General features: G+C 41.9%; 1 protein-coding gene across 5 annotated transcripts in view; it reads right to left on the bottom strand.

Moving 5' to 3' along the window:
* Positions 1 to 12,217, bottom strand: part of si:ch211-176g6.2 (ras-associating and dilute domain-containing protein) — a 39,005-nt gene that overhangs the window by 8,146 nt on the left and 18,642 nt on the right. For all 5 annotated transcript variants that reach the window (XM_042221648.1, XM_042221647.1, XM_014334040.2 and 2 more), the window contains exons 11-12: positions 8,531 to 8,795; positions 4,402 to 4,574 (exon numbers count right to left, since the gene is read on the bottom strand). In XM_042221648.1, coding sequence (XP_042077582.1) covers positions 4,402 to 4,574; positions 8,531 to 8,795 — 438 coding nt within the window. The remainder of the gene's footprint in view (positions 1 to 4,401; positions 4,575 to 8,530; positions 8,796 to 12,217) is intronic.

Genomic DNA, 12,217 nt, shown 5'->3' with positions numbered 1-12,217 from the left:
ACCAACGACCTTAAGCCAGTGTCCCTCAAACCTGACTGGGGTAACCCTGATGTCTCGGTCAGCTTGAGCTTGAACTTGAACTTGATGAACTACCCACATTCATCCACAGGTTTAAACAGAACTAGGCAATTTATCAACTGCACACAGACTGTTGAATCAGGGTTTAGTATACTTCCCAAGGACACTTCAATATGTAGACGGGAATGCCCTTCCAAATATCAGACCACCCACTCTACCTCCTGAGCAGCAGTTGAGCTGTCTATCCATCAAGAAAGACTTTGGTCTAAAATGTTTTCGGTTGGGGAATGTCATTTTTCACAACAAACAAATCTTCAGCAACTGTGGGATGCGATCACATCGCTATGGACCAAAATTTCTAAGAAATGTTTCCAGCACTTTGTTGAATTAGTTCATGTTTAAATATGATGTTAAGCAAACACAGGGCAAGCAAGTAGATGCCTTTAGGCTAAGTGCAGTATGTCAGTTAAATACTGGAACGAGAAACATCATCAAACCATCCATCCATCCCTTCTCTTCCACTTATCTGGGCCGGGCAACAGCCTAAGCAGAGGAGCCCAGACCTCCCTCCCTCTAGCCAGCTCCTGTAGCTCATTTCCAGGGAAACACAGAGGCGTTCCCAGGCCAGCTGAGAGATATCATAATTCCATGGTGTCCTGGGTCTGCCCATGGCCTCCTGCCAGTAGGAGATTCCAGAACACCTCACCAAGGAGGCGCCCAAGAAGCATGCTAACCCGAACCACTTCAACTGGTTCATTTTGATGTGGAGGAGTAACACCTCTACTCTAAGCCCCTTCTGGATGCATGTGCTCCTCACCCTATCTCTAAGTGAGATGCCAGCCACCCTTCAGAGATAGCTCATTTCTGATGCTTGCATCTCATTCTTTGGGTCACTACCCCGAGATTGTGACCAAAGGTGGGAGTAGGGACGTAGAATGTCCGTTGGCTCTCAGCGAAGGCGGTCGCACTTTTTCTCCTCTCCTCCTTACCCTTATCTTCCCTGCTTAGCCTCTATGTCCTTGTCTTGTCTCGTGTGTATTACTTTTCCCTGGAACATTCTCTCACAGTCTGTTCTCTAAAACCTAAAAGAGGAATTATGGGTTGGATCAACTGGTCTCTGAATGCAATCAACACCCCTTTCTCAACGAGAAGTCTGGGCTTGGGTGAGCCCTGAGTGCTGAAGATATCTACCTACGGATACACGATGGACGGGTGGCAGAAATGGAGGGTCGTGTGCCTGGCGGGACTGTCGATCGAGGACGCTGAAGATATCTACCTATTCGGAACCATGATAACAGGGTTCTTGCTGATCGGAGCTGGCTTGGCCCTGGCTTATCGGAGAATTAAGAGAGCGGAACCGGCTGTTCAAACCCCCCCAAGGCTGCCCGCTGGAATCGAAGCGATGGGACGAGGCGCGACCTCTCACAACGAACGCAGCATGGTTAACACCTTGGAGACGCTTACAGCTGCTGTGAAGGCTCAAAACAACACCATTGAGCGTATGGGGGGATACATCAGAGAGAGGCCTGCTCAAAATGAGACCCTTGAGCGAAAGTTGGAACACATCGCGGAACGGATCACTGCAGTTGTGAGGTCTCAGAATCAAAAGAATGACAACACCACGGAACAGAAGTTTGATACCATCATGGGGAGGCTCTCCAACGGGAGATTGAGAGACCAGTGTCAGAGTGTTAAAGAGCAGCTTGAAATTCTCCTGGGCTGCTCGCATGGAAAATCAACAAAATCAACATCGTAATGCGGACACCACCACAGCGCCAGCTGCAGGCCCAAGGCTGGAGCTGAACAATCACTCCCTGATAACGATTCTGTGTCTTCCCATCCCATGCAAGGCCACCTGGATTGGCTGGAGGACTGTTTACTTAGCCTGATAGGGCGAAGGACACTGTCTCAGCTGAACTATGGACACGCACACACACACTTACACTGATAAGCACTCACTCATCCCCCCTCCCCTTTCCAACGCCTTCGATGCTTACCTCCCCCATGATGTGGACATCGGGTCAGTCGAAAGATTGCAGCAGTCCCAGATCAGATGTACACACTGTATTTATTGTGTTATGATATCCCCTACCCAACCCTGTGGCTTGTCATGTCTTTCACAATGTTGTGCTGTGGCCATTCATGTGCTTTTTTTGTGCAGAGGAGTTTTTTTGTTTCCTGTTCTCGTGCTGTCCTACCATGGAAGCACAGCATGAGTGGAGGTCTCTTTTTTTCCTCTTGTACCCTCCCGTTGTTGTGTACATTTCAGTGTTCTTTTCTGTAACGCTACCGATCTCCGACTTGTAACCCCATGTGATGTCTGTGTTACAGTATGTGTGTAAGGCCCTGCATTTTCACTGCAGGGCAACCTGCTTGTGACAAATAAAGATTGATTGATTGATTGATTGATTGATTGATTGATTGATTGATTGATTGATTGATTGATTGATTGAAATCGAGAACTTGACTTGTACGCTCCGCTCTCTTTTCACCTCGATGGACCAGTACAGCACTGCAGCCGCAGCACTCCAATCCTTCTGTTAATCTCCCTCTCCCCTCAGTCATGAACAAGAGCCCGAGATACTTAAACTTCTCCACTTGGGGCAGCAACTCCACCCTTTTTCAGCTGAGGACGATGGCTTCAGATCTGGATGTGCTGATTTTCATTCCTACTGTTTCACACACGGCCACTCCAGTGCGAGCTGGAGGCCGCCACCTGTTGGCCACCAGCCAACAGAACCACATCATCTGCGAAAAGCAGAGGCGAGGTTCTGAGACCTCCAAAGGCTGTAATGTTCGATCGCACGACCGGCAAGGGAATACGCTTGAGAATGGTATATCTTTTTATTCTTCAGAGGCGGATGCATCTTTCACCCTCTCCCTCCCTTATCTGCCCTGCTGCTGCTTCTATGTCTTTGTCTAGTCTCGTCTAACTCTAACCCTCAAAGAGTTTCTCAGTCTTGTTCTCTAAAACCTAAAGAATTATGGATTTGATCAACTGGTCCCGTAACGGAATTGGGAGAGCCCGATTGTCCTGCGGAGACGTTTGCTGCTGGATACTCGATGGTCAGTTGCGTCGTGTGTCTGGCGACACTCTCGATGGAGGACATTGAACGACATCTACCAATTCTGAACCATGATAACAGAGTTCTGGCTGATTGGACCTGGCTTATCGAAGAACAAGAAGCGGCTACAGCTGTCCAAAATCCCAAAAGACAATCGGCAGGGCTGTGAGTAAGACTGTGTTATTGAATGCAATATGGATAAGATCTTGGAGAAGCTCATGGCTCTGCAATGTGGATAACATCTTGGAGAAGAAGAATGGGAATTGAGAGAATTGGTGACCAGTGATGGACATTAGACCAACTGTAAAAATTAGACGCAGTTGTTCGCACTAAACCGAAACATTCACCATCTTCACTCATGTGGCTATCTGGCGCCAGCTGAAGGTCGAAGCTGACTGGAATAACAAAAATTCTCCATGATAACAGGATTGTTGTCAGAACTCTTTGTCCCTCCTTCAAGGCCACCTGGGTCCACTGGAGACTGTTGACCTTCGCTTAACCGGCGTAGTGACACTTTCTCTCAGCTGACCACGGGATACACACACACACACGCAGGAAACATGTACACTGATACCGATATGCACTATCACCCTCGCTCCCTCGAATCCAACGCCTCCTCCGATGCTTACCTCCCATCCGATGTGGACAGCGGATCAGCTGGAGGTGCAATCGAAGATTGCAGCGGTCCCAGATCAGCTGTACACACTGGAATATTCTCCCATGTTGCTTGTCTGTGTTTTATTGTGTTATGGTGTGTTGTTATCTGTGCATTCCTGGATTATCCTTTTGTGTTACACGTTTCAATGTTTTTTTTTCCCTTGCTACCTAGCCTGACCTGTCTCCCCAATGTGATGTTTATGTATTGTATGTACGGTCGGCAAGGTCTGTCATCTCGGTTGTGGGCAACTGCAACTGACAAATAAAGGCTATCTCATCTCTCAAATTCTGTCCATAAAAATTATGAACAGAAGAAAAATTAGTATTCTCATTTTCCTTCCAATTTCTTAGTAAGAGTTGCAGCTGGCCACGAGACACACGAGATTTAGAGGGAGGATTAGGATTCTACATTTTCAGCCTCTGAATCGATTGATTTATTACAAGATCTGAAATGAGAGTGAACATCAGGTCCTGTGTACTGTAATGCAAACTATTTGAAGAAATAACACAATAACATTTTCAAGGTAGACGGTCATGCTGTCTACATCATAACTCCCCTTTCCTGTTCTGAGAAACTCTTTGCCATTTGTGTGTCTGGAGATTATTAACAGCTGAATAATTATAACTCTGCAGGATGCGGGTTTGTGTGTGTATGTTTTACCTGCAGTAAATTCTTTCTAGGCGTTGCCAGCAGATTGACAGCCGATGAGAGTGTGTGTGTGTGCTCCAAGGCTAATTCTCCCAGTCCGGCTGCATGGGCCCAGTCAAGGAGCAGGTCAAGATTGGCTCGTATTCGCACACCTCTGGACCACTGATAGAACCCTGGCTCAGATCCTGTGTGCACAACAGTATTAAACATGTTTTATGTACTAATGTATAATGTACAGTAAGTTTAGATATTAGTCTCCCAACTATATATGCTAGAGGTGGGAATCACCATACATCCCACAATACAATATTATCACAATATTTAACTCACGATACGATATTATTGCAATTTTTTAAAATATTTTGCGATATTCAGATTCTGTACATAAAGGTAAACGTTATCAGTATTCATTTTATCTAATATCAAAGTCTCACACTCAGTCTCTCATTTCAGTCAGTTTTATTGTTGACAAACTGAACTGTTTGTATTACAGTCTAGTCCAACTTAACTGAATGCAACCATCTGGTACAATTATAGCTATTCTGAACTATGCAATTTATGAAAACTATGCAGCCCCTTCAGCAACTGAAGAATTTGAAAGTAAATTAAAACAAAATATAAATTTACATTAAATAAAAGTTTTAAACTTAATTAAAATAAAACATGTCTTAAATTAAAATAAGTAAACTGTCATGTTTATTGCTGCCAAAAAAAGTTAAACACATTTGGACAGTGAAGGAATGTCAGGATTCTTGCTCAGAAAAAGGATCAACATGCTCTGAAGTCAGAGCATGTTCCAGTCCACAAAAACTTTTTTTGTAACAAAATATCGATTTCTGCTGTCCCTGTATCGATACATTATTAGCAAACAAAATATCACGATACTACACAGTATCGATTTCCCCCCCCCACCCCTAATATATGCACAGCTCAGAATTGGGGCATCCTCCTAATGAGCTGAAGATGGTGTCCTGGGGGATCTCCTTCCAGATCTGGACTTGGGCATCACTGAGCCCCTGGACAGTGTGAGATGCAACATGGTGGAGGTCATTTTGTAGTTCTTGCAGTGCTCCTGCTGTTCCTCCTTCCACAAAGGAGCAGGTATCAGTCCTGCTGATAGTTTAATCACCTTTGACATCCCTGTCAACCTCTACCACTTGTTTGGGGGTAGGGTTATTTAGAAAGTTTAATGAGTTTGTAATATGATTTTTTTAAAAATGTTTTTTAAACTCTTGTGTATTAATTACTTACACACATGGTTATATTTTAGCCAATATGATAACTGAAAATGTAGAAATCTCAACTTCTCTTTATGTTGGTAAAAACCTGCTGTAACCTATTGATTTGTGGTTATTACAGTTGGGTATGTTTAGCTCTTTCATTTGTTTGTTGAATTATAAGAAACAGACGACTGCTGTCTTTATTGCATATTGTTAATTTCCCACAGTAGAAGCACTTAAGTTTAAGTCGGCACCTTCATACTTCAGAAGAAATACAAAGGAGACAAGTGAACAAGTTCTGCAGCCACTGCTAAATCTCTTGATGGCCACTAGAGGGCAGGGCAGTTGCAGCTAAATGTAACTTCTGTTAGTACACAAACTTTCAGGCCTTAAGAACTTAATTATGAGCCAAGAGATATACGGGAAAAGATGCCAAACACGCTGTAGGTTTAAGCCATACATGATGCATCACAATCTCTGTGCGAGTATAGAAGAAAAGATGAAGTGCAAAGAAATTCATGACAAATGTGACTCAGTGTAAATGTTATTACAAAGTTAGGGCAGAACACTCACACAGTTTTCCCATTTAATACTAACAATCTGATCTTCTTGTGACTGATGAGGATAATTCACTAGTAGACGAAAGACTGAGAAGCAGTCGTGGTATAAACTGTGAAGACCTGAAAAGGTGAAATGATTCTGCTGACCTATAAAATTATCCACCTCACTTTTTACTACTTGTCAGCTGAGACTATCAGGAAAGACGACGCTCGAACCAGCAAAAATGTGTTGAAAGAACTTGAAGGCAACTATGTGAAACTACTAAAAGATTTTGAGATTTGGATAAAAAGTGAAAGCTACTGAGATTTCTCTAAGGTCATTTAATGCATGTCAAGAAAAAAATGTTCCAGACTTTAACACTCTACATGTATAAAGGCTAATTTACACTATGGAGCCCTGCTTTTAAAAGCTGCCATATGTTTAACACAGTCTGTGAGGCTGGATTTAAGAAATAAGCCTTAATAGTTTTTAGAACATGTTTAGCGCCATCTTGTGCCAGTACAGAACATAACGTCACCGGGTTGGTTGGTTGCAGCTCACAGACATTTTTAAGTTTAAGTTAACTAACTAGTGACAGAACCAATAACCCAGTGAAAATCAAGGAGAAAAGGCAGTCTAAGGGGGGTTACTTTTGTGCTGCCTCTGTCTACAACAATGAGTTTTATTCTAAGCAACCAAAGATATAGTGTCCACTTTCAGTCTCTGTCTCTTAAGCAGTAAGTGGATTTCCTTGTTTAGCTACCTGTACTGAAATGGGAAAATCCACCTGCCAGCTATAACGTTTGGGGGCCAAGCACTTTATAAATGAGGACTGTGTGGAGGAGAGCCTGCTTGAGTTACCAGACTGAAAAGCTGGTGTCCGAAACCAAGCAATCAGCTGGCAAAGCAGAGGTCCGCAAGTTACGATATTTTATGCAGTAAATTTGTCTTTCTTTTCCAAGCACAGCCAAACAGTTTACAACATAACAGGTTACTACGTGTGCATCACACCACAAACCAAATTGTGCTTCTTACCGAAGCACAATCGGGGATCTTGACATCCATCAGCATGGACGTTATGTTAATCCTAAACTGGTGTGATGTCTGTGGTGTGACGTGCTTGTAGTAAACAGTTTTTTCTTAAAACATAGTTTTTGGTCTGCGTCGGTTGGAATAATTGGTTCCCTGAAAGCAGAGACTTTGCAAAGTAAATAAATAAAAACATAACGACATACTGTAATTATAATTAGATAGTGCTCTACTGTTTTTGCGTTTTGTGTTATCCTCATGACTAAGGTGTGTTCATTTTGACCTTGTTTTTTAATATCTCTGCAAAGTAATTTGTGACCTGTTTTTGTCTAAAAAAAAGTACCCTGTAAGTAAACTTTACTTACTTACATAATTATTAACCACAAACCCCTGTGAAACACTGCAGGCAGCTTACGGCGTAATTGGACATGCACTTCTCTATAAATTTAACAACAAGCTGCGTTCAGGCAACCCGCAGCGACTGTGATTGGCCTGTATCATCGATTCGACCTATGCTACTGTTTCACTGCAGATTTTGAATTTATCAGTGCAATGATAACAGTCATTGTCAATATAAGGAATAATAATCGCAGCATCAGCACAAGGAGTCACAAATGTCAGCAAGTTCCTGAAGCGAGATTGATGAAACTACGGGAATGGATGTGAGGGAATGTACAATGATGTGGAAAAACTTGACGGACAAATATGTTTGCCCCTAAAAAAATCTGACCACAACACATAGTGGGGACCCAGGAGGGAAAAAATTCCCAGCATTCCCACAAGCACCCACATAAATGCTGGCAACAGTGTTGCTGACTTACAGTAGATAGGTTACATTGTAGCTTCTACAAAGATTCAGCACAGAAGTCTAAATCAGGCTTTAAACCTCAGAGGGTTAAAGGTCGTTACTGGCTAACCAGACGTTACAAATTTGACCAGTAATTCTGTACATGCAGGTTTTTTTATGTTCTAGTGGCATTTGAAATTCAAGCGTAATTTAGAAAATGCTTCAAAATATTTGACATTAGTTATCCTGATAATAGACTGAACAAGAATGTACCAGTTTCCAGGTTATCCAAATATATCTAAATATCTAAGGGGTTTGTACTTCTTTTATTTAGTGGTATTTATGTGCTAATATTAATTATTAGGTATCTTTGTCTGTGGGTTAGACTGATGCAGCCTATGAATGCACTTTTCTAACTCGTCACTGAGCATTTCATTCTCTTATCCAAATATGGTCATCTTGCCTAAAAAAAACTCTCAAAGGTTAATGCAGCAAACAGTGGCTACATCCATTTTTAATATAGTCTATGATACAGACACTGGAACACCCCAAGCAACCAGCGTACCTCTCTCCATGAGTGAGTTGAAGAGTGATGCATTGATGAAGTAGAAGAGGTAGCTGATGAGCTGAGAGGAAATCTCCGGGTGAACCTGGCAGTCGGAGACTAGTGTCAGGCACTCGGTCAAAACCTCCACCACCTGCTGGATCTCCCCAGGGACCTGCAGTCCTCCGCTACCCAGGACCTGAGCGCTTTCACTGGCTGTACTCAGGTCAGAATTTTCCCTGAACGGATTGCAATCCAAAAGTCCTGGCAGGATTGGGTAAAGGACCTTGTGAGACAGAAAACAAATGTGCAGCTTAGAGTCACTCAGTTTTGATGTGGAGCTGGCAATTGTTGATAATTCCTGTGGGTCAATTTGAGGTTGGAAAAGTTAACTTTGTGTGGTGTATGTTCTGATTAGCAGGATAAAATAAAACACGTAACCCCCTAACCTAGAATTCAGACCACCCACAATTTCCTGGCGTGTCTGTCTCACACTATAACATAGCTGATAGAAGACTGGGTAGACCCAACCAGTGCTCGCAGAAATAAAAAAGACAGAGTTTTTAACATTTCCTTCCTTTCAGTGAAAGGCCCTTGGTGTTCTTCAGGGCGAGCCCGGACAACGGCCGCTTTGTTCAGGCTAATTGTACACAGACATCTCCCTTCCTCTCCGATCTCACTCTTAGACCCACCAAGCATCCGAGGCCAACTCCAGCCATAGATCACATTCCTAAAAAGCTGAATATGGCTCGTGTGGGCTTGGCATTGCACTGCAAAAAGAACTGCTGAGTGAAGGGTTTTGAAGCAATCCACCCTGAGGAGATCAGTTTACTTTCACTAACGCTCTGCAGCTAGGAAAGGCCGAACATGAACAGGAGAACGTAACGACCACGGATCCCACTGCACATAAGACGCTGGAAATGGCTGAACAATAAAGCAAATAATCTTGCAAATGTTGCTGGTTGGAAAATATCTCTCAGTGGAATCAGGGCAGAGAGGATTTATTCACTCAGCAGCACTGGATTCTGGGATTACCACATGCATCCATGGCACGTATTAGCCTGGGGTAAAAAAACATAAAACTGCATTCATTGTGACGAACACGTAAACACGCAGTCTGCCCACAAGCCTGTTAAAGTGCGCCTTTATTCATCACGACATGTCTTCAGCTGCAATAGCTGCTCACCAGTGGCGCCTTTTGTTTTCCATCCCGCAGCAATAACCCTCACATCAGATGGAAAGCCATGAAAAACTCCTAAATAAACAGAGATTTAAGAAACTTTTAGCATGTCTGCTGAGATTTAAAGCTGAATTTGCTGTGATCTAGGAGGAGTTATAATGTTATCGAACAAGAGGTTTTTCCTGGGTCACCTTGTGGAGCAACCTGTCAGGATTTAATATAACTTTATACTGCCTCAGACAAGCTACACTACATAAAACGCTACTGTAGACTAACAGTGGTCACACCACAGGCCTCATGGCTCTGAGCTTTCTAAGTTGTGGCGTTCATGATGGATGACAAAACATGCCTGGATTAACAGGACAAGAACAGAAAAAAGCAAAAATCAAAGAAGACTATGTGAGAAGAAAGCGAGTTCAATCTGCCCAAACAGCAGAGAAATAACTTTATCCTCTTCTCTTTTGTCTGGTAATCAAGATTATGCAGCACAAATAATACCTCATAACCCATCCTTGGCTCATGAACGATTCATAGAATAGATTACAATAAAATAAAGTTTTAAAAGCTACATTCAGTTAAAATAAGATCTACGTGGTTTAATTCAATTCAATTTTATTTATACAGCACCAAATCACAACAACAGTTGTCTCAAGGCGTTTTATATTGTAAGGTAGACCCTACAATAATACATACAGAGAAAAACCCAACAATCATATGACTCCCTATGAGCAAGCACTTTGGTGACAGTGGGAAGGAAAAACTCCTTTTTAACAGGAAGAAACCTCCAGCAGAACCAGGCTCAGGGAGGGGGGGGGCCATCTGCTGCGACCGGTTGGAGTGAGAGAAGGAAGACAGGATAAAGACATGCTGTGGAAGAGAGCCAGAGATTAACTGTACTTGACTTTACCAGTCAATCTATCTTCCTTCAGCAATTTTAAGTTCACCGCAAGTGACGCTGTACAAGATGGATAAAAAAAAACAACAGCAACAGTATTTTGGTGGAGAAGGTGGCAGTTTGTTGTAATACCCTGTTAACATCTAAATATCTGGTCAAAACTGGGACAACTGGTGCTTTCCTGTGTCCCCTGAAGTTCTTCATGATCTGCTGTACCATTATATAACACAGCCGAACGAACTATTAGTTGCTCTAATTTGTACATTGTTTTGTAGAGATAACTAACTGACAATGAAAAGGAAATTATAAATATTACCAGTTGATTGGATATACTCCAATAAAGTATTTTATAAGCAAAACGGTGCAGGAGAGAAGTTAAGGTGAACAAATTAAATTTTCTAAAAGGTAAAATTATGCATCATGTTAGAAATTACTATCTGTAGGTAGGTATCTAGACCATATCCTCCAACACTTTTCCTCTTTAAAGAACCAGGGTCATATTACTGAGTTCCTTCCTTCACAGGAAAATTGTTTAAGAAAAGAAAATTGCAGCTGCCAGAATTTATGTGAGACCTCTGTTTTTCTATCTTTAACATGTCAGCATGTCAGGCTGGCTAATGTCATTTGCTAATGATGTCTTGGATGTGGCCTAATACTTGAAAAGACAGAACTCTTTAAATCTGCATTGTTCGTTTGAAGCATCACGGTAACTGGAAGAGGAGACTTCCATATCAACTATCAGCTTAAAGATGTAACTGTATGACTCCAAAATAGGACAGTCTCCTGATTAATTTTTTTGGATGCTATTTTCACCCACACACTTAACTGGAAATTTGTCTGAAACTTTCCTGGGCAGAGCTCCATGGGTGTGGCGCTTTAGTGAACGTGCACAACTGGATACTGTGGCTACAATAAAATATGTTTTTTCTCTTTTCCCAAGGAACACTGTGTAAAGCACAACATAAATCAATACAAACATACAGAGTAAGAACTGTAAATGATTTACCTTTAGTGTCAGGAACTTGGAAAAATGTGCTTACTAGTTTTCCTTCTGTGAGATAAGTATGAACATCAGTCTTTAGTCTAGGAACTAAAATTGGACCTAGAACAAGGAGACAACTAGCCTAGCTTAGCATAAATAATGGAAAGGAGCTTGACTAACTCTTAAACTTCTAGAAAAATTAGACAACCATATACCAATACAGACATTTCACTTACATATTTGAATTAATAATTCTTTTTTGTGCCTTTGGAAAATCTGGCCCTTTTATTACTCAAGGTGGAATCATAGTTTACTAACAAGGTGCTAACTTACTGGAATACAGTGTGTTTTCACTGGCAAGAAACATCCAAACTAAGAAGGAAGAAAGAAAGAGTAAAAAAAGAAGAGAAAAGCTACAAAGCTTGAAAACCAAAAAAAAAAAAAAAGCTAAAAGGGTGCAAAAAAAGTAGGTCTTCATTACTTCATTAGTACAACTGTCACATCATACAGACATTTGAAACTTTGTTAGCATGAGAATATGTGCACAAAGTCCTTTCTCTACAAATAAAAAGTTGAAAGAAATGGTTCCTTGCTAACACACACACACACACACACACACACACACACACACACACACACACACACACACAC

This window comes from Haplochromis burtoni, unplaced genomic scaffold (genome assembly GCF_018398535.1).
Source record: "Haplochromis burtoni strain Fernald_Lab_line unplaced genomic scaffold, NCSU_Asbu1 Contig_71, whole genome shotgun sequence".
NCBI classification, from domain to species: domain Eukaryota; kingdom Metazoa; phylum Chordata; class Actinopteri; order Cichliformes; family Cichlidae; genus Haplochromis; species Haplochromis burtoni.
This window is presented reverse-complemented; position numbering and strand designations above follow the sequence as displayed.